This window comes from Prorops nasuta, unplaced genomic scaffold (assembly GCF_024137725.1).
Source record: "Prorops nasuta isolate Cenicafe-Biocafe unplaced genomic scaffold, Cenicafe_Pnas_1.2 PNAS00018, whole genome shotgun sequence".
Taxonomy (NCBI): domain Eukaryota; kingdom Metazoa; phylum Arthropoda; class Insecta; order Hymenoptera; family Bethylidae; genus Prorops; species Prorops nasuta.
In genome coordinates this window covers 4,905,205-4,928,734 of record NW_027116815.1, presented here as the reverse complement: position 1 = coordinate 4,928,734, position 23,530 = coordinate 4,905,205, and the positions used below count along the sequence as shown (strand labels likewise).

The 23,530-nt window shown below is 44.7% G+C and overlaps 1 protein-coding gene across 1 annotated transcript in view; it reads left to right on the top strand.

Annotated features, from left to right (window-relative positions):
* The window catches only part of ds (dachsous cadherin-related 1), a 184,125-nt gene that overhangs the window by 115,749 nt on the left and 44,846 nt on the right, over positions 1 to 23,530 (top strand). The window contains exon 2 of the mRNA XM_066738056.1: positions 21,807 to 21,987. Within this exon, the coding sequence (XP_066594153.1) occupies positions 21,807 to 21,987 (181 nt within the window). The remainder of the gene's footprint in view (positions 1 to 21,806; positions 21,988 to 23,530) is intronic.

Sequence of the window (23,530 nt, the reverse complement as noted above, 5' to 3'; positions counted from 1 at the left end):
GCTTTAATTCATTCGGTCGGATAAGATCTACAAAGGCAAGCATCCCTCTGTCCGCAACATTTGCAAACTCGTGTAAGCGCGACCGGATTCAAATAGAATCGAATCGAATCGTTACACGTGCATCTAATTATTTCTTGTGAGAATATCGTCTTGTCGTAGACGCGACTAATGGACCGAGACTATCCTATCCCTCGACATTGTAATACCACAATAATATCGTGTATGTGTGTATTTATATACGAAATAGCAAGATTAATATACCGTTGGAGTAATTCGGTCCTATACACCTCTGGCCAAAAATTAATTTCCAATTAGACTCTCTCCTGTGTTCAAACCGCGAAAAACCGTGATTAATCTCGATAGTTTTGCCAAGCAACAATGGAACCTTTGTCTTCGTCGGTACATGGCCAATGACATTTCACCGTCCACAAAGGTGTGCTGGAAATTGAATTTAATTTCTGCAACTGCTTAAGCTTCCCGCACGATTCGTCTCGCTCGGTGGGTCACGAAGCGTCGTTTTCGTCCCCCCCCCCCCCTCTTCTTGTCTTTCTTGCGACCGCAACTCTACGCGACTATCCGAATCTCACAGCGCAGAGCCCCGCTTACGATTCTACTCCACCACGCTTGACAAATGATCCTCGCAAGAAACTCCGAAGCAGCATGAAATTTCTCCAGCGCATATATATACCGCTACGTCCGATTCAATAAAATTACCAAGTTCCGCGTGAATTTTCCCCGTCCGACTACCGCGGTAGTAGAATTCCTACTGGTATATTCTATGGTTATTGTCAAGCACCACAAGGAAAGCAAATAAATCTGATGCTCGTTATATTTGTGATGAATTTGCGACAAGTTTACGAGAATTTTATACACGCTTTTGATTTATCTGCCGAGGTGTATTCAAATAATTTTCCGCAATCTAGTCGAGTCCATTGAAGGGAAAAATGCAAAGGTGGTGTAAATCACTGGGCTAATAAGAGCTGAGGGCTTCGCTGGAATCATTCCGGCAGCTATGCAGCCAGCGTAGAGCCAGTCTGGAAACACATAAATCGCGAGTATCCTGAATCGAAAGCCGCTGCGCAGAGGCAATAAATGTGATGCCTCGCCACAGATCTTATTGCGGGTGCAGCTGGATCGAAGATGAATATCGCGAAAGTTGGTGGAACGTTCGATTTTCGAACGGGAAAGTTAAACACCCCGTGCTATAGATACACTCATCGCTATATATATATGTGTGTTATCCTAGGAATTTCTCTTACCGTCAAATAACATTTTGGAATTTTTTTGGAATAAAAAAAATATGTCACGAAAAGAAATTTTGTAGAGAATGTTAAAATGAATGATTTCGGTAAAATAGGAACTGAAAAGTTTATTAGTGGATATATATAATGGATGATTGAATTCGTACGGTTGCCCCATTCGCATCTTTGCATCAGATACACATACGCATGTAAGCATACTACACATTTTCACATATGCCAAAGTAACGGTGGACACCTGGGCTAAGTGCTCGCGATTCATCCGGAGGAAAAAAAGCCGGCTCCGTTGAGCCGGAGAAATTAGCATAAGTGGTCCTTCACACCCCCCCCCCCCCTTCTTAAATGTATATATATCTACCAACGCTGTCCGTCTACCGAAGCAACATCAAGACCTGCACTCTATTCTCCATCACAAACATCCCAGGATGCGATCGATGCAAGAATCGAGTATAGAAATAAACTCGACCAAACTGTACTAAAACATACTCACCGCAATGCAGAACCACGGATGATAAATCTATGAAGCGATCTCGACTTCCGGGTGCGTAAAAAAAATCTGATTCGTCACAATTATAATGGAGGGGAGACGAAACATCGACGACAGTAAAAGTCCGATTACACGCGGTTATCTCGGCGCGCATCTTTTGTATCCTACTAATAATCCGTTCGTCCGGACGGACAGGCTAGGGGGTGGGAGCAGAGTAGAGCGTGGAGAAAAAAAAATCTATTAAGGATCGTGAATGCCGGGTTAATGCGCACTTGTAGCGGTAGCGAGGCGCATATACACGTTCAGTCGCGATTTCACGCGGGATCCCCGACTACGTTCGGAATGAATCCCCTCCTCCCCCCTCCCCGACCCCTCGCCGTTACACCACGCACCACCTCGTACCCTCTTCCTCCAGCGATTCCCCCACCACTTTAGCGTGACTCGCGGAGGAACTCGCCGTGGTCGCCAGATAATTTTCCCTCCGACGGGGACACGCGTCGTTTCAATCACAGCGGGACGCCGTGTATCACATACTTACACAAGCCCGCATCGGAGGCTCACCTACGATCATGCACGTTTAACGCATTCATGCAAAACTCGGCCTCCTCCTCGCCGACACTCGCACAGCGACAGGCACGTGTGCCCGAGCGCTGCAGCTACAGGACGATGAGTTTGTAAGGCCAACGTACTATAATGTAAATAACGTCATGCTTAAACGCGATTCTTATCAAATTTAATGATTCAATCGAGCCTCGTATCGAATTATTCAAAGCTACTTCTGCAACACTAGTAAGAGACTCGGTCCAGCGATCCAAAGTTTCCTGCTTAATTTAATTGGCTCTGGATATATTTCAATAGGGATTTTCACGCATTTGCGCGCTTCAGGAATTTCGGAGACTCTTCGTGTAGGTACGAAGCGCGTGGAAACGCGTCTCGAATCGAACCCCGTGCTCGCAGATAGTTTCCTCGGGGCAGGCGGTGCTTGTGTGCGAGAAATATAGGTTGATATCGTGATAAATAATGAGATGCCCTTCGTAGTGGTGCCCGGGGCTGCGCTACCGCGCTTCCACGACGCAACACGGCCACTCCTGCGTTGGCCTTCGGGACTTTAGAGCGTGCCGGTGCCGGTGCCGTGTAGTTCGCTGCGGTACACAAGGAAACTCCCCCCTCCCCCTCTTATCCCTCCTTCGCCTCGCCATTTCCCCTCCTCCAAGCGCGTCTCGCACCTCTCATCCTTATACCTGAATTATTTTTACATTTCCATTAATTCAAACGCTATCTTTTTTTTCCTACCCTCCCCCCTCCTCCTCCTATCTAACTCGCCGTCTGGGAATCTTGCTCCATTTACTCCATTTCTGATCCTAGATCATGCTCCAGTTTGCTGCTTCCTGATCTTGATTTATGATCGCGCTTCTCGTCCTCCTCCTCCTCCTCCTCTTTCTCTCGTGTCAGAGCGGACAGTTTATACTATGATATTAAGCGCCATTCATCAATATTTACCATATGCACAGCGAGTCTGCTGGACAAGTACGAAATTCCCGAGATTTTTGCTGAAAGCGAGAGGTTTTATTACTTTTATTAGCGAGGTTGATCTAACCAGCGAGCAAACTCAATTTTTCTCAGAGCTTAGCCATATATACCTTTTGAATGCGAATGCTAAGAGGCAATAATCTTCCAGGAGAGAGAAATATGTCTGAAACTCGTGGAGGGTATCGCTCTAGATAAATACAGCAGACATCCGTTCCTCTTGCTCGTGTAGCGACTGGGAGGGGGTGGGGCAAGGGTGGAGGAGCTCAGAATTTTCCCAGAGACACGCGTTAGCGTGCACGCACGCTTATTCTCTTGGGAAGAGTAGCGAGCAGGTAGAGCCGAGCGATGAGAGACAAGCGACGAACAACAGGTTCGACAAGAAAGCAGAACAACCTCAAAGAACAAAGAGCAAGATCGTTGAACAACGCGATGAAATTCAGAGTAGCGAACAATCTTCGTAAACAAGATTGGGAAGCTAATGAGAGATAGAATAGGGGAGGGGAGGGGGGAGAAACAGATTTGAATGAATAGTACGGAGGAAAGTTTCGTTTGAATGAAGAGGGTGGAGGAATAGACAATAGTCGAAGAGGGGGAAAAGACGATGGAACAAGTTCGTGGGAGAGGGGGGGGGGGGGGGGTTAGGTGAGAATGAAAAATGACGTTGGAGGAAGATGCAGCGGAGAACGAAGAAGGACGGTGAAAGGGAAGGAGGTTCTCCGCACTTGGTAAACACGATCGTGGAAACGTATACTACTCCCCCCCCCCTCTTCATCCTCTCCCCTCAACCCTTCCGCAATACTCTTTTCTTTCTACTCCTCCGTTCGTTCTTCTCCTTTTCCTCTCGGATTTTTCGTTTCTCGCCGCTCGCCTAATTAACTCGGACGACTGTCGGCAAAGGCAAGAAATTCTCTGCCGCGGTAGCTGCTTGCTCACGAGTAGAACTAATCTGCGGCCCGTGCAATCCCGGCGAAGACTGTTTGAAAAACTGGGCCTCGCGGTAATTGAGAGGGTCCCTCGGAGTCCGCGGTTCCTCGCGGATTAACGAACGGTTGGAAAACTATACTTGTTTCGGCGATGTTGTGCCATGCTAATGTGATCCCCCCCCTTCTTTCTTCTCCATGTTATACATGCCTATAGGAATATAAGACTGGTCGATAAACAATTGAGAGGTTCGATAATGCCGAAAGACGCGACCGCGCAAAGCCAGTCTTTGGGGGGGGGGGGGGGGGGAGGGGAGCGAAGGAGAGCAAAAGGGATCTGGGTGAGAAATGGGTAGAGAGACGGAAGGCGCGCGGAGGGAGAAAAGGACGTTGAGAGGGTTTCGGTGCGAGAGAGAGAGAGAGAGAGAGAGAGAAGGAGAATTCGAATGTGCGATCCAAATGCAGCACGACTGGTTCTCGTCGCGCGATCGCGGGGAATCTTAAGCACCTGCCACTTAAGGACCGGATTGCTCCGCGGGAATGAAGGAGCGAGCGGGAAAGTTTCAGGTTGGAGCGAAACAGCGAGTATCCTCGAGGATCGAACGATCCTCGCCCCACTATCGATGTATCTACAAATGAACAACCACGCAACGCAAAGAGCGCCAATAAAAGGAAATTCTACGAGTGCCTCTATGTATATATGCATCGACGTATAACGAAATTATAAATTTAACCTGGAATATATCTCACTGTACGAATGAGCCTCATCCAGAATCTAATTTCTCACCTCTACGAAAGAACTTTGAACACGGTTAAGGAATTTTTGCTTCGTCTCGTGGTATTGGAGTACCAAGCGATATACGAGTCTGTATACGTGTGCATTGTATGGGAGTCCGAGGGAGAAATTGAAGAACCGAGCTGTCTCGACGAGAAAGAGAGAAGAGGTAAAGTGTCAATAGGGAAGAAAATCGATTAAAGGGTTAACGAAGATTGGTATATCGACACCTTTGAGAATGATTGTTGGTGAAGTTTTGTTGGATCGAGAGGCTACAGAGTGAGATGAAATTAATCGATTAGCTTTCCTGGATAATTGTAGCTTTGAGTTGGGTGGTGGGGGTTTTGTATAAGGAGCAATGGCGTGTCGAACGCGAGAGTATCCAACAATGGGTAAGGCGTTCACGCTCGGAGCCGTCGGGGCTTGTACGCGCAAAGTCCGAGAGAGAGAGAGAGAGAGAGAGAGAGAGAGAGAGAGAGAGAGAGAGAGAGAGAGAGAGAGAGAGAGAGAGAGCAAAGCAAAGCAAAGAGTGGAGACTGTGTGCGAGTTGCGATGGTGGTTTAGGCCCGTTGCTGGTGTGTGCAGCGGTGGTTAAAGTGCCTTGGCACACGGCACGGCTGGCGATGAAATCATAAATTGGTGAACGCCGGCCCGCCGGCACTGATAGCGAGCAACCAATGATTATGCTAATACATACATCGTAATACTCGGGCAAGAGCCGGTCATTCCTACGTACTGCCAAGCAGCCGGCTGTACCGGCACGAGCTTAGACCGACTCGTCACTCGTAGCTCGCTCAACTTTCGTTTCGACTGCTCAGCTTTTTTAGGTATATAGATACCTACCTATATGTATACTATATCTATATATAGCAGAGCCGCAGCCCGTGCGCCGCGTGCCAAAGATTTAAAGCCTCGTTACGACAAACACTTTACCGAGATTTCGTTCTTTCCTCCCACTCCCCCCAATATTACTCGCATCCTCCAATTTTCTCCATCCAACTGCAGTTTATCCAACCCACAAATTTATCCCGGACGTTAATTCCTCGACGTCCCTAGTTCCATCTTCCCTTATATTGAATTTCTCGACAACGCCAGATTTATACAACTTGATTATACCACGCATATTCCACCTATGGGAACACGAATACCGAGTACAATATTCTATTATATTTTACGATTATGTGGAAGGTTTAAAAGCCATAGAAAAAATTCAACTGCGCGAAAGATTTATTCCTGTTTACGACAAATTTGTCCCTTAAAGTAAGCCATAAACTGGGCGAACGAATGCGTTCGCGTGAGGTTAAATACGTCAAATACCAGTTTCAGCGGAGAGAGGAGAAACGTAACGCTTCTATTTACATTTTAACGAGACACTTGCTGCACCGGGTGAGAGGGACAATGTTCGGAATTGCCGCGGACACCGTGCACGGGATATTTAGACGACGATTAAACACTCGCCCGTATATTCGCGCTCGAGAAAATGGCAGCCAGAGGGGTGGGACGTGCACGCCGTGCGGCGGAAAGAAACTGAATTAATTACGACGTAGGCAAAATAGCGGCTCGTTAATTCGCCACGGGAGACAATAAAGAATACGAGCGTCAACTCGACTTCCCCGTTTAACGAGATCCTCCGACTAAATTCAAGGTCGAGCTTTAATATTCTTCATTCTTAATCGTTGTTTCTTTCGTCGCGTCCGCTCTATCGCTCTCTTCCACTATTTATTCTCGCGCGTCCTTTACAACTTTTATATATGTATATGCGTGTGTGTAAGTGTATGTACGTCGGAGAACGCGTACTCCCCACGAGTGTATATATATATATATACATATTGACTTTTTTCACCGACCCCCGTCCTACCATTCCTATCAAAAACTCCTCTCCAGAAATCTCGCGAAACTTGTTTCACGTTTCCTTGGCACTCGCTAGCTCTCGAGTCGTTGCACAGCGAACAGAGCGTGCGTGTGCGCGCGTGCTCGCGCAGTCAGGAAAATGGCGAGATGCCAACCTCGTCTATGTAACAAGGCCACGCGTGAAATTGATCTTGGAGCGCCGCGCAAAATTGCATCGTGGATATTTCGCGGCCTGTCGCTCGTTTATCATGCACTGTATCCTACTGATTTCCTAGTTTCATTTTCAACCCCTTTGCGCGAGATCAATAAAAATGTAATGTGCGATGAAATATCTAGACCAGTGTGAAGTTAGCACCCCAAATTTTAAAAATGGAAAAGAACCAAACAGTTCTGGTAGCCCCAGACAAGTTTCTTGCTATTTTTCAAAAAAAGTTCTGCAGATTAAACTCGAAAAACTATAAAAAAATTATTTGGGGTGCCAATAAGTTCACATTCTCTAATATTCAAACGCTAATATATCCTTTAAACTAAAAGTCCTATCGATAAAAACTATTAGACATAGTTACAGAACTCTTTGGGGTGCCGTCCGAGCTCTAGTTAAAAATCGATTTATTTTTTAATTTTCGATTTTTAACTAGAGTTCTGACGGCACCCCAAAGAGTTCTGTAGCTATGTCTAATAGTTTTTATCGATAGGACTTTTAGTTTAAAGGATATATTAGCGTTTGAATATTAGAGAATGTGAACTTGGCACTTAAAATAATTTTTTTATAGTTTTTCGAGTTTAATCTGCAGAACTTTTTTGAAAAATAGCAAGAAACTTGTCTGGGTGCTACCAGAACTGTTTGGTTTTTTTCCATTTTTAAAATTTGGTGTACTAACTTCGCACTGGTTAAATATATTCTTTCCTATGCTATATATAGGTACACACACACACACACACACAGTGTCAAGAATTTGTATATTCCCGCTGAAAGAACTTACCAATGGATATAAAACCACTTGACACAATCGTTATTGCGTATAGTATCCCCGTCACGCTCGTAGCAGCTAAATAGCTGCTTGGGCATAGTTCAAATGAATTATACTTTAACATAATCGTGACTAAGAATAAATCAATGATAGATTTCCAAACCGGTTTCACAGTGACAGAAACGTGGCTGGAGGACGATCGATCGTCATTACTGCCGTTCACGCCAATTAACTTAGACAATTAACAGCTCCATTGTAACGATAATTATGCGCTACTCAGGAGGGAAAAGCATTCTTAGAGCTCCGGGCTCGATCGAGATCGATTCGCTTCCTGGATGCTTGTCGATCGACCAGCTTGCCAGGACTTTTACTTCCGCTTACGGATATACCAACCAGTTGAAAGCTTACATTACCGAACGGATCTTAAAAATCTCTGCGATTGGCGTATAAATGAACCAATGGGACTATCGATTATATCGATAATAATAATATGTAAACTGGACGTAAAAGTTTCGACATTCCAATAAAAGAGTGATTAAAACTCGAGTATATATATATGTATATATATTTATAATGGCAGAGTAACTGTTTTCCCCTAAGGTATTCCCATGCATAAAAGACTCTTTCCTCCCACGTGAAAATATGGCGTGTCTTCGGCATGAACTTGTACATTCCAGACAAAATTTTTCCAGTAGCTTCTATACTATAGAGTTTTACACGTGGGGTGCCCGGTTTCTCGCAAAGGCGTTTGCTTTACGTATTGCACGCGTAACTGTGTTCTTCCTGATGGGGAGAGAGGCGGCGGAGAGTGGAAGGAAGAATTTCCGAGATTAATGGCAGCGCGCGAAACCTGATTCTGATTTTTGTTGCCGAGACCGGCGCCCGTATTCCCGCGGCTTATCCCGCGAGTCAGTTTAGTTGCAATAAAGCCAGGCCTCTCCTTCCTTCTCCCTCGAGCCAGCCCCACGCCACAAGGTATCCTTCCCTTTACCACCAGATAAATTTTCTCGGAGACTTTAACGCTAGATTAAGCGACGATTCACCAGAAACAGAAATCTCGCGCAAAATTTAAAACTCGAATTTGCTGTATTTGCTTTTGGCCAATTAACCTCGTACTTTTATTTCCGCTCGATCATCAGTGCGTGTATATATATATATATATATATATATATACCTACGTCCCGCTTTAGATTTTTTTTAATATAATCCCTCGAATTTTCCAAGGAGGATAAAATCCCACGCACAATCGTCCTTATCTCACCGTAACTTCTCCCGAGACTGCAATTATCGAGTCTATATGTAACGTATTAATTTCATACTTTATGCCAGTCGACGGTGCCTCGATACACTTTTTGCGCCGTGAATTCTCTTCTCGCCGTACTTGTTCATACTCGATGTATTTATAGAAATACCCTTTTAGCCGGGAGAACTAGCTTCGGTCGTCGCGGTTGCTCGAAAAAAAAAATTCAACAATGAATACATCCGGACGCCCACGCGTCCATTATCATCGATTCAAGTCGGATGATAAGCTTGAAATTTAATTGACTCTTTGCGGGAGGAATTTACCGGGAAATATTAATGGAAAACTTAATATAAAGCTTATTTACGAAGCTAGATAGAAATAAGTGGGGGTGGGCACTGGTACCCACGGAGAAAGTAAGTTTGAATATTTTAAGTGACGATGTAACCCGAGAATGAGGATTAACTCTACTTAAGCATGTATTTAATTTCTCCGAGAGATTTTTCCGGCTCGTAAATTGATGCGCCGAGCAATCAGAGGGCCAAGATCGAAGAAGCCGAGGAGAAGAGAATCCCGCGGCGACGATGACGATGAGACGAGGGGAAGGAGAGGGAGGAACGCGGAATTTGGCAAGAGGGCCCAAGTTCGAAGAGTCGCTGGGACACGAGGAGATCGATCTGTGCGTGGGCGTTTGCCGAATAATAATAAACTGGCCCCTTTGAAAGTCAAGAGCCTCGGGCAGGCTCGGCCCTCTCCGTTTTGTTTGTCCCCCCCCCCCCCCCCCCCCTGTCGAATTTTTTCTTCTCCACGAGACAGTTCTCTTCTTCCTGGCTCCGATATTCTTCCTCTTACCCATTATTCTCCCCCCCCCCCTACTCCCATACACGCTGCACAACACTCAGTATGATTTCTTCATCCATAAATTTATACATATATATATTTGTCGAATTTTCAACCACACGAGCAGATTGTCTCTGAAATTTTTACGATAGTGTAGAGATTTCTTCAATCGCCTCTTGCATATATATATATATATATATATAAAGCTTAATATTAGTAAACACACATATACACGCGTGGTATATATGAGAAATAAATTTTCTCGACAAGAGTATGTAAAGTATGGAAGGATCCTTATTAAAGCAATCGATAAACGAGGTCGGGATAATGAGCAATGCTTGCATTAACCCCCTGCCTTGGCCCGGGCTGCGGTACCCATCAGCGACATTACTGATCTCACACACGCAATCGGTCGTCTCCCATTGCGATTTAATTGATCGCTCCGCTTAATAACAGCGTTCTCGAACAACGTGCCTTTTTCGTACAATTTTTCTGCCTCCTCGATCCGGGATATCGGCCAAGGGAACCTGTGCAGCCCTGCGCCCCCTCCCCACCCCTATCTGACACCTAATATAGCGCGACGAATTTATTATCGTCCACGAGGCGTCGTTTCCTCGGTTTCTTCTCGAAAATTAATAGAGCGCGTGCGCGCACGCACGCTGCGTGACCACGCGTGCCCACCTGTAAAACGGCAGCGTCCGCTTCTTCGTCCTCGCTGCGCAAGGCCACCTGTGAAATCGATCTTGGCACACCAGCAATTTGTTACTAACATTTATTCCTATCGTATTTTTCACGTCGATTCCCTTCCCTGCCATTTAATTCGCTCCTTCCTCCTCCTCGTCATTTTTCCCGATGCCCGTGCGCGATCACGGACTCTTTTATCATCGCTCACCTTTCATTTGCTCCAACCTAACCTCTCCCTCTTCCCCGCCTGCACCCTCTGCACGAGCACGATTCTTCACACGTATTACATTCTTATTAGTATATGTATAAACTGATGTGTACTTATATATATATATATATATATATGTATATATTCCCGCGTATCCAGCTATAAAAATCGAGAAGGATCAAGCCTGAGAGAGAGGGAGAGATACCGATGTACGCGATTAGGGGCTCGAGAGATGATTCGCAGGATCCAGTTTAATGCAAGGTAATTCGTGGAGGCTTGGTCAAGGTCGTGAACCGGCGTGTACGTCCAATTACCGCGAATTTAGACTTGGTTTTAATATATGCGTAAAAACGCTGGAATGCGTAAGGTCTGGGGAGAGAGCACTGGACGTTTAAACTGCAAATTTAAATGTCGACATCCGCCCACAGGCTCTCCCCCCCCCTCTCTCTCTCTCTCTCTCTCTCTCTCTCTCTCTCTACTTCATGGTTATGGCAAGACTTTACTTCACGCCGTTCAAAGAGCAACCATTGCTAACGAGCACTTCTGCACCCCGCATGTCGCGCCTCACGGAAAAACCGCAACGAGTCAGCAATAATCTCTCGCTCTCCGCCATTACGAGGAGACCTCATCGAGGTCTAATAATCAGCGCAAAGTTAGCGCGAAAACACGACGTCTATACTACGAGAGCTATATAGGTATTAGAAATTCTCGATGAGCCAGCGAATAAATTGCAAAGATGAGAGGATGAGGAAACCGGAAGAGAGATTAGAAACGGAGGCAAGCGGAAGGTCTTGATAAGCGATGGCTGGTGAACCTATGCCATTTCCGATGTTCCCTCTAGCATTAAATTTTTTTCACGACTCGATTGATCCGGGAGTAGCAGCGCTCGGAGAAATCGCCCCTAGGCCTATATCCGTCGCAAAAAACAGTCTTGCTCGGTGGGTAAGAAAGCTTCCTGGTAATCCTTAGATCGATGACGCTCGCCAATTCTCATTAAGTTCTTGCTGCGTCGGTAGTGGTGGGTATCCGTGTTGAAACGCCACGCTTCCACGCATTCGTCCCACATTAAGCTTCGTCCGACTTCGTTAATATCGCGTAGCTTGTTTTCTCTCTAGAGAGATCGAGAGAGAGAGAGAGGTCTCTCATTGTACATACTTCCATAGGGACCTCCATGCAAAATTTTCTGCATTTCTACCAGCTGTATCCTATAGATCCATCCGCGAGTTTCCATGTTAGGTGGAATCCTCGCAAAGTCCCATGCCCTCAAGTTCCTTGTTTATTTCAAGGTTCCCCGAGCGAAGTTCTACATCGAAGCTGTTCTCTTCAAGTTGTTGTTGTTTTCCTCAAGGTCCTGCATAAACTTCCACGTTTAACTCTCGTGTTCCTTCGTAGTTCTAGCCAAGAGAAGCCCCTTGTACATCAGGCTCCCCGTATAAGAAGTCTTATACCTTGATATACAATGTTGCAGCTCTATCCACGGCTCTCTCTCTCCGTATTGGCTACCCTATGCGAAACGATTCACGATTCTTATAATTGCTGCGCGTTTAACTGCCGCCGGGATATTACTTGCGTGTCAAATATACTTAACCGCCGCAGTGGCCATGATGATACTTCTCTTTTTCCATTCTCCCCTCGCTTTCCGCAACTTCCACGCTTGCCGGAATAATAATAATCGCACTCGTCCGTATATCTGTCTATACCTGTGTGCGTTACGTTATTGCATGTGCTCAAGTTTTTACGCTCGATGACAGGTCTGGTGTTGAAACCCTCATTAGCCCTAACATTATGTCCTTATTTAACTTTAAAAGTCTCCTCTCGAACCAGCCACGCAACAAAGAAACTGCTACGCCTAATTTCATTTTCCTTCGTAATTAAGTCATTCCAGAAGAAAATTCTATATTCTCGTGAATCAATTTTTCCTATTGAATATTTTGCTCTTTCTTCGGTGATCCAGTGTGTTCTTGTATTAGTTTTCTATAGCAAAGTTCTATATATATATATATATAGAGAGAGAGAGAGAGAGAGAGAAAGAGGTATATGTATAGCTGGTCGTTTTCTCAATCGCACGTTGGACATTGGAACGGATCGAAAGACAATACGACGGAGGCAACAGGTAGTTGGGAGAAATAAAACCGCTGGCATCCCACGCCTATCCGAGTAAGCGCGGTAAGCCAGGCTGCGAGGCGTTCTAGGCAGCCGTCAGCTGGTAGTTTTACGGAATGGAAAATAAAACGAAAGGAACACGAGTCTTGGCTCACTGGCACCTTCTCTCGCATACGTGAAAGTACGTGTCTATTTATGTTCATACGCATTCGAGCGTATTCCGCGAGCAGTTTACAAGCCCGCGGCATGTAGCCTCGTTTGCACCGTTGCACACTTGTCCGCGATCGAGCAGATATTAATCTTCTGGAAACTGGGTGAAAATCCATAATCCACACTATCTACAAATCGCCCTTTCTCTCATTGTTCCGTTCCCTATACGAATATCCATCAAATCGACTGTCAACTATATATAGTATATAATACATACATGCACCAACGAATTGGAAATGTCCGTTTATATCAGCAAATTTCCCCTTATCTCGAACAATTACACGCTTTCCTATATACAGGGTGTCTCGTTTGAAATATAAGCCAATTAAATAGTCTCTTAGTAACCGAATGAAACTTTCGATAAACTTTTCGCACGAGAATTTTATGGCTTCTAGGGGAACACGCAAAGGAATCATTGGTTTAACCTCGAAAATCAATTTGAAGGTCGAGTGTGAAGTTGATATTTAATTTTTTAAATAGTATACTTTCTATTTTTTATCACGTTATATGAGCTTATCTCGAGAACTTTCAAAAGCCTTATCATTTTTTCACTTCGTCCAATTCTTTACCCCATCTTTCCATATGAAATTGTATATGTATACATGATTAATTATTAAACGCGAAGCGAGTAGCGTTGGAGATTTTCGTTGGATTCGGGATTTGGAGCGAGTGACGCGATCCATGGATGCTTGAGATGGCTGAGCATAGCGGGACAACAGCTCTATCTGTCCATGGAGGTAGCAAAAAGCGAGGATCCGCATCGTCGCACGCAACGGCATGGCGGAAATCCCGGGACGGAGGGGGCTGACTCCCGGGGGCCGAGAAAAACCCTCGGAAGTCTCGTCAGGGTGGCACGGGGACGAGACGAGTCTTCTCCACTCCGTCATTCACCTACTGCCACGCGAGCGCGCCAAAAATTTCGTCGATCCGCCACGATATAACTTTTTCACTCTGTACTGTACGTCAAGGTTAAACTGCCTATTATCATTATTATTATACCATATTCTGCCGCATCTTCCATTATTAATTCTCCGGGCGAAATTGATCCGGGAAACCCGGTTTGTTTCTCTCTTTGCTCTCTCCGTCGCCGACATCAATCTTCCTGCTAAATTCCTGCTTTGTCAGCGTTGAAAGAAGCTGTTGGCAAGCTTCCCTTAACCTTTGATCCGAAACTCGCGTGTTTTTGCGAATGAAGAACGACGGATTGTGGGTAAGGGAGGGGGAGAGGGAGGGGGTAGGAGGCTGTAGAAGACCGGCAGCGGGTCGGGTCGGTGCCCGGTAATTGCGATGAGATATGGCGGCCACTTCTCATTAAAATAGTTTAATATATATTTGTCAAGCTATCGCCGCGACTTATAACCCTCCATTCGTTTTCGCCTCCTCCCCCCCCCCCCCCCCCACTCGGTCGGGTCCTTTTATTTTTCGCAAATTCGGCATCCGCCTAATAGCGCCGCTTTGTCTCGTTGTCACCGACAACGCCGCACCTTTCGTTTCCTTTCTGAAAACATCCGATAAATTCGCGCGAGAAACGCAAAGAGGAACCTTTTATTAATTCGTAAGTCCCGACACAGTGTACGCGATTAAAATCTCGGTATACATTTTGTGGCGGTGAGAGGGTTCATTGAAAATTTGTCGGTCGAAGCTCCGTTCTCGAAATTTCTGCAGTGTTAATTATTTATGGTGACAAGCGGAAGTGCCGGAGAAATTGGCGAGTATGGTACCCGTGAAACGCGCAATTATGTAGCTATATATATAGATATGGATTGCGTTTGCATAAATAAATACGACAATGACCCCTATTCTTGTCGAGACGAGCACCACGGCTCATTGTCGAGCACTGTTATTAGAAACTTGCAGGTTTATTTATTCCCAAAGCTCGCTTCGCAGTTCCCACATATCGAGCTCCATAAAACGTCTTTAAATTTTATCGGATTTATATCCGAGATAAATGATCGGTCGGTAAATCAGTCGATTTTTCACTTCCGCCACGTGACGCCGAGATTTTGCGGCGGGAAACGTCAGTCGCAGCTGCGACTTTACCGCTGCAGCCACTCAGTCAGAAGCACTCGTCCGTTTCTCCGTTTTCCTTCTTCGGCTTCCTCCAGAGAAGCTTGTGACTCTTGCCGCGAGCTTCTCGTATACCATTGTGCGCTGTAAACGCCATAAGTTAAGTGTCGACCATTGTATCAGCTGTAGTTCATCATAAACAAACAGCCAAAGCCTATAACGAGGAAAGCTCTGTAGTGTTCTCCAATGATAAAAGTGAGGAAACCAAGCTTTGTCCCGTTATCGAAATTGACAGATCTTTGAAAATTTCACGAATTTCAATGGTAACAAAAATACCAAGGTTATATAACTAGACTTCTCAATAACTGCAAATTTTGCATTTGTGTGTATAAAAGTGATATCGAAGATTGTACCGAGGGATCGATAAGGGTTAAATGGGAGGAATGGGAAAGTACAGTAAATTCTTGGAATAATGGTATTTGTTAGTATTTAAAGACGATGGTATCTAGGATGCACACACGTCTTACGGTACTAAACGTCGTAAGCGGTAAGCAAGACGTGTACGATGCTTTACATAGAGGTCCGCTGCGGCAGAAGTGAGTGAAGAGGTGGACGAGGGGGAGGAGGAAGGAAGGAGAAGGGTGCAATCACAATGCTACCAACCCGATGAACTCTATAGAGCTGTCACTCACTATACTGGCCTCTGCAGAGAGAAGCCTTCCTACCCCTCCACTATTCACCTCTTCTCTGCCTCATCCCGTTTTTCTTCCAACTCCTCTACCGTCCTCCACCACCAGCACACACCAGATAGAAGCCCCTATTCTTCCACACATACTCCTGTCGACTTCTTCTTCTTCCTCTTCCTCCTCTCCCCTTTCCTCTCGTTTTTCTGCGTTTCTCAAATACTCTTCGCCCACGCGTCCTTTGATCTCAACCTCCATTCTTCTCCATAGACATTGATGGCGAGACCGGGGGAGGAGTGGATAACGCATTTTTTCAACTTTACTATAAATAAACCAAGCATTACCTCGCGCACCTATATGCTCCCTGAGCTATATCCCTATATTTTCCAGCAAAATTCTGATTTACCTTTTTGTCTAGAAGCAAGGAGAAGAAGAGGGGGGGGGGGGGTGGATCTATTTCACGAGCAGCGAAACCTGCTATCGTTCCGCGTAACCCGTTGTACATTACCTTCTACTGTGTCGGAAGAAACTGCGCTCGTAATGAGGAGCTCCTCACATTAGTCAAAGTGGAGGCGCATTTAGTAAGTTTTCTATACGCGCCATTAGCCCGTTGTGCTTCCCCAACGGCGAACATTATGCTCCAAGTCCGATGTATCGGGCACCGTGCCAGCTCTTGATTAATGCAGGCTATTCATGGAGTTAATAGCCCGAGCTTTCGGTATTTCCTTCATAGGGAAAAATATTCCTTAATATTGTATGAAATTCTTGAGCATCGGACTTACCGCGGGACTTTGCATTCCCGATGCTATTAGAACGAAGCAGAACACCACGCATTACCGTCTCTACGCGGAATATACTATGCCGTAATCGCAACCTGAGCTACGATAAGACGATATTTCATACGATTATCGTTCGTTTCGTTGAATCGCTAAATCAACCCTAATAATCGTTCCACACAGGCGCACAGTATCTGCTACTCTCCCTTCGCGACTATACAGTATATTTCAGGTCCCCCTTCCCCTTTCCACCATTAGAAATTGGTCCAACACAATCGTGGGAAGCTCGTTCGAGTTTCATTTCCACCACACCTGCGATCCTTCCTGCGTCCCTCTTTCATCGATTCAATTATCATTACGAATTACAACCAAACGCATCGTATCGTTCGTCGAATCTCTCGTGTTTTGCAAATTTTACAAATTTCTTGGATTCCTGCCAGCTATATCTATCGTCTCGTATATATAGAAGCAGTGTCAGTTTGTACGTAGCGTGTATACACTATTTAGGATCGCCCTAACGCATATAGGAACAGATAGCACGACCGCAAGCGTATATATTCTTACGGAATAGTTGGCCAAATGCAAAAGACACCTTTATTGCAATTATTTCCGCGTGGTAATTGCAGCGTTCGTCTTTTGAGCGGTAACCCGTGCGTCATCGTCGCCTCGCCGGTCGCGAGGACGCCGAGGACTCGCAATCCTCAAACACATAAAAGTCGACATACCAGATGCGCCGCGCCGAGTCATCCGCGATTTACTGCAATAACTTTTGCAGCCGGACAATTTGTACCTGTTGCACACCAGCAGTACGGCGGCATTGCCGTTTGCGCTGCTACGACCCCGCTTCTCTTCTCATTCCAACTTGTCTCATCTCGTCTCGTCTTGGATCGTCTCTGACCCTTTTCGCTCTTGTGGTTTCATCCCGAGATCCACGTTGCTTTCGAATCCTCCCAAATTTTAAACCTCTTTTGCTCGACACAGAAATTATTTCTTTGCATCGGTAAAATCATGACGAAACGTTGCGAGGTGAAAATTTGTTGTGTAAATTCTCGTACATTGTACGAATTTTTTTTTTAATATAATACATTCTTGTTTGCTTGTTCTATTTCTTTTGGTGTTATTTTTGTCGTGGTACGATGAAAGGTCGTGAAAAGACTGTTTTGATATGGCGTGTTAAAGACTGATCTAGTGCTCGAATATTTCTTATTATTGTTTGTTGCCTCGTGAAGGGATTCAACTCACGCGGGATCAGCGTCAGATCGTGGCATGCATACGCTCCGATTGAAATCGATATTCCGACCAAGGTCAGCGAAACAAAACCAAACGAACAAAGCACAACTCAGAATGTATGGGTATGGCAAGTGAGAGGGGGATGGTCGGTCTGCTCGCGATTTAATGTAGTACGTCCATTGGTCTCTTTCTCCCTCTCTCTCTCTCTCTCGTCTTCAAGGTTCTCACTCCAACATCCTCAGCTTCGGACCTTCCTTACTGGGATTCTCGAAGGGCCTACCTGAACTTCTTCTAGCGGAACTTCGAGAAGTTCGACTCTTCCTGAAAGTTTTTCAATGTATCGACTGAACTGCGAGATCATCTCGAGGTTTTGTCGCTGCATCATTAGGCAACTAAAGTTTTTCTAAACTGGACCGAAGAAAATTAAAGTCTTAACTGAAATTCACCTAATAAATCTTCAGCATCATTCGGTCCATCAATAGTCGTCGCTTCTTCTCTTCGCATAGAGAACTTCAGGTTTTTCTGATACACCGAGTTAGCGTTGACGAGAGTTGACTTATCGAGTATTGCAGTGATTTCATTGCGGGAGTTAAAGAAGGGGGGGGGAGGGGTAAGCGGAGCTTATAGGAGAGGAGGAACTGGCATTGATTAGAAACAACAGCCTACAATGAAAGTAACAAAAATATAATTGATAGCACGGTTATTCGAGACTGAATTGGAGAGGCGGAGAAAAGCGAGCTCCGTTGCAATAAGCTGAAGAAAGAGGATGCTGTCAAGGTCGAGTTCGCTGAAGATGGAAAGCTATCGACTCACGCACGTCACTCCTTTTCGAACGATTGAGTATTTCAGATTTTAGCACGAAGCAATTAACTCGTCTCATCCTTGTGGTTAACCTCATTAAGGTCATGATTTTTATTTTCCACTTACTCCGGTAATCTTTCACAACTTTCCTGCAACCCTGCATTCGTCCATGAAATATTACCATTTGTCAAGTTTGTCGTTATCAGCTCGTATATAATGTCTAATGGAGGATAAAAGTTTAAAGACTTTTCCAAAGTCTCTCCGATTATGCTAGCGAAATTCTATTAATTCGCACTGATTGAAGATGCCAGCAATTCCTGCAGTAATATCCCATAAATTTCGCAAATCGAACACGCGGCTAGCCTCCCGTGAAGTTGGAGAATTTACTGTAAGGTAGCTAATTTGCTTTAATATCCCGTCTATATGCCCGGGAGTAATGATAGACTGGGAATTGCAGGGAACACCTTTGCGTCTATCAGCATTTCATGTACGGCAAGTGGAGGAGCAAAGGATCCTAAAGTTACGCATTGCAGGGTATATATATATATATATATATACCCTCGCGACCCTCCGTAGCTGCTGGTATAGCTGAAGACTCGCTTTAAAAAAACTGCGAAGATGCAGAGGTTTATAAAATTATACTTCAGTTATTAGACTATAAGCAACGCTTCCTCAAGGTGGCAAGAACTTGTCGAAATGTTTATTTGCTCAAACTATTCCTAAATCATCTCTCCGAGACTCCCGTATTATTATGTCCTTCGAACTCTCATAAGAGTCCTCTCTCACCCGGTTGAACTACCCCGAAAAGTCTATCGAGAGACTCTCGGTACTCTCGCGTGCATTACGAGAGGCTCTTTGAAGCTCAGCGACTTCAGAATCGTCCATAAATTTCGAAACGTCCTCCCAGCCTATCAATTTCAGCTGACTCATGATTCAGGTTGCACTGTATCCTGGCAGCGCTGACAATTTGATGGGTTTGCGCATATGGGTGTGGTAGGAAGTTTTGGGAATTCCGTTCTGGTTCAGTTATTAAAAGGTTGCTATAGAGTGGTTTATAATTGTAGCTGAGATCGTTATCGCCAGTCGTTCGATCTATCCTGCCTACGATTCTCACGCACCTCGTATTCCATGGGTGCTTTAACACAGGCCTGTTCGCAATTCCCCCATGCCCTGCCTCTACATTTTAAAGTCAGAAAAACTTGCTACTCTCGTAATTAAGCCCCCCCCCCCCCCCCTCCTGCCCCACTCCCCAGAGATAAGTATGAAAAATTCGATAAATGCAAAGATAAAAAACATCCTACATTCTTTTCTTCACTTGAGATTTACTAATTGCGCATTTGCGCGAATACACTCATTAGCGACCACCCAATAAAACACTCGTAGCATTAACCATTCCGGTCAGCCTTGCGTATTCCTACAATCGTGTTCCGTCTGCGATGCCGAAGATGATTCGCGTGTCGTGGGCATGCAACGGGTGAAGATTATTTTTATTCGTTGAATCATTTCCACTGGAACAATGGGTTGAATTTTTGGAATTCCACGATTGGTTTTCAGAGAATCGGCGGATGGAAGCGAGGATTGATGGGTAATAGATATCGTAATTTGTTGTGCGTTTAATCTGGACGGATAGACAGATAAATAGATAGGCGAGGGGTGGAAAAGGGATGAGGGGGAGGAAGGAGGGTAAGGACTCGTAAATTTCCCGGCATGGGACGTAATTTGCGGAGAAGTAGTCGTCTCGTGTGCCAGTCGAGTCGACGCAGAAGAAACCGAGACGCCAGGCAGGAACGGTAATGAACCCCTTAACCCAACCGAGTTGCCTTAATGACAGTTTAAAGTTTCTTCTCGCGTTCGAGGTATCGCATCGAGCATCTAGCGATCCCAGATCGGCTGGTTCCGGCCGGTTTCGCCAGGAATGTGGATTCGCTGTATCCGATTCCGATCGATGATCGATTGGTTGGTTCCCTTCCCCGCGCAGTCACTATAAAGACTCGGCACATTATTTTATAGCTAAATCAACGAGACTCGCTTGTTTCAACCGAGTCTCGCTTCGCGAATCTCCATATCAGAGTTTCGTGTGCGTGCGTATATATATAGGTACACGATAGGACGTAGCTCTGCAATTTTGAAAATATTTCCTTTTTACAGCCGTCGTATATAATATATATATATATATACAAGCTGCGAGAGCATTTATACAGAAATGAGATATTTCGTAGGACAGCCGGAAATGCGTTTAAAGAAATAATATAATCTTTCGTCGTACGTCTGACTGATACGAGTAACATTACGATATAATTCATAATTCTTGAGCGCGTTGGTCGTGGAAATAGCCGAGGCAAGTGAAAATTGGCGAATATCATTGGATAATTTATGAAGAGGTAGAGGATGATGATGAAGAAGAAGATGAAGAGGAGGAGGAGGAAGAGTGCAAGCGAGGATCGGTGAGGAGAGAAAGATTGAGAGGCGTTTTTGGTTAACGAACAAGGAGGGTCTCGTAGTGAGTGGGGGTGGGATGTGGCGATACACATCCTCGCATAAATAACAAGTGCTGGGAGCCAGAAGGCGTCCATCACCGCCCCCATGTCCGTCGTCCTTAACGTCCTTCTTTTCGTTTTCCCTCCTTGCGCTGCCTCCTCCTCGCCCCACCTTGCCCCCACCCCTAATACGTATACCAAAATGGTAAGACCGGGCAAATTAGTCACCGAGTCTGAATTACGAATGGATCATCGCTAACAAAGTCCCCGGGTATCCCGTTTCAGCAACGTTAAACGGTTTTGAAGTTCCTCCTCGGGAACTTCCGCCTGAACACTCGATGACGGGTGCTTTGTTTCGGCTTTATTTAATTTTGCGCTTGAGCTTCATGCTTGTTGCGCAATTTCTCTTGCGGCTGAAAAAAATGTACCGTGTCTCGCGGATTTATCGCTTTGTTTTCAATGGCCTCTCTTCCGTTGGCAGGTTTTGCCTCTCTTGCGCCAGCCATTTCTTGTCGCACTTCAGTCGAAGAATTGTTTTTATTTTTTGGATTCAGGAAGTTCTTCCTTCGTTTCTCTCCCCACTACCTCTGTGCTGCTCTTTCACGGATCAAATCATACCTCTAGGTCATAGCACTGTATTATTTGCTTGAATTTTAATAATTCATGGGTTTTATGTATTATAATAATTTATATAAGAATTATAGTTAATGTATTAAATTGAATATATATAATAACGTGTTGGTTTCTGTTTCAGGTCCAAGCCACAGATCCCGATTGCGGTGTGAACGCGATGGTCAACTACACGTTGGCCGCTAGCAGTGTGGAAAGCGAGCAGCTTCTAGTTCGCAGTGATACCGGTGACATTTGCGTGAGGTCTCCTCTGGACAGGGAGACCTCGCCGTATTTGGAGTTACCTGTTGTGGCTACTGACAGAGGTGAGGATCTTCTTCTTCGACGCAGTCTCTCCTAAGTAGTAGTAGTGGTATATATAGTGATGGAAATTCGAAGAAAAACTGATTTTATGCAGCGCAATCCATTTTCATTTTGTCCTCGAATCATGAAAACCTTGGAATCCTCATTAACCCGTTTCGATCCAAAACGACACAAGTTTTATTGATCTTTTTTGCATCACTGGAAATGATAGAAAACATAGATCATTTTTAGCATTTCTTGGTACAGTTTTGAAGTGTGTGTATTAAGAATCTGTCGTTTCTTTTTTATTTATGTCAATATACTTTTTCAATATGACTGTTTAAATCTTGAAAAATGTGAAAATTTCCATATTATTTCTCAGTCGGTGGTAATTTTAGTTTAGAAAATGGGTATGTATTGGACTGAGACTATAAGGATTGGGTGACATACAAATGTTTATTTTAAAGCCCGCATGCATGGTCAAATAGAAAAATTCAATATGGCACCGATCTTGTATAAGAAAGTCGTAACATTCGCTTTTTTCCAACGTTCCCTATTATGGACTCTCGTACTTTGTAAATTTCATTGAGTTTGTCATAAACCTGAACAAACCATCCACTAAAGATACACTCGAGTTTCCACTAATTAAAATATATTAGTTCATTGACCAAGTAAACTCAGCCCATTTAACCAACATAGTCTAAAGAAAGGAAAATAGTGCTTTGCGCTTCTAAAGCAAATTCCATGCACATGCAAGTTTATACAATTTAGGGTAAAGACTGACAAGGAGTAGAAAATTAATAGGGTTTATCGTTGGATCGAATCAGCAGTTTGGAAAAATTGGGTAGATGAAGATAGCGAAATTGTGGGGTGAGGGTGTGAAGAAGAGGAAGGATTGGAAGAAGAAGGTGGAGAAGGAGGAGGTGAAGGAGAAACACGATGGCTATCGAGTGGCAAGATCTAGTAGCTCTGTAATAGGCTCTATGATTTACGTCGGCGTGATATTCACTGCCTATTTTCAAAGTGGTGGGCCCCTGTAGCTTGTCCTTATGGGAAGGACAATGACTGAAGCTGCATTGATCGAACGTGAGACCGCCACCAAGTGTACAGTAGCCGGTACCACGAGCAACCGCTGCTTCCAATAACCTATCCGGGTCACGAGACAATAAGACGGACCTTGAATTTTTAATTATTCGACAAAACAACAACAGAGAAGAGTATATTCAATTTACCTACTGCTCAGTATATGCCAAACAAAACACTGTAAAAAATATCACAGAAACTCCATTCCAGCATCATGAAAATATTTGACGATTTGAAGAGAGACGGAGTCTGGTGAGTGGAAAGAGCGCGAGACAGGATACAGTAGGCGATAAATTTGCGAGAGAGATATATATATAGGAAGAAGCATAGTTGGTCCATTGTTATGTTTTGCGAAGAAGCAAACTGCGTACTGTAATTGTTGCTCGTTATCGATACGATTGTCCTTAGACTACTTGGCACAATAGAAACTGCCTCGATATGACGTCGAGGAACCACTGGCGATGCAACTGATGATTTATAGCA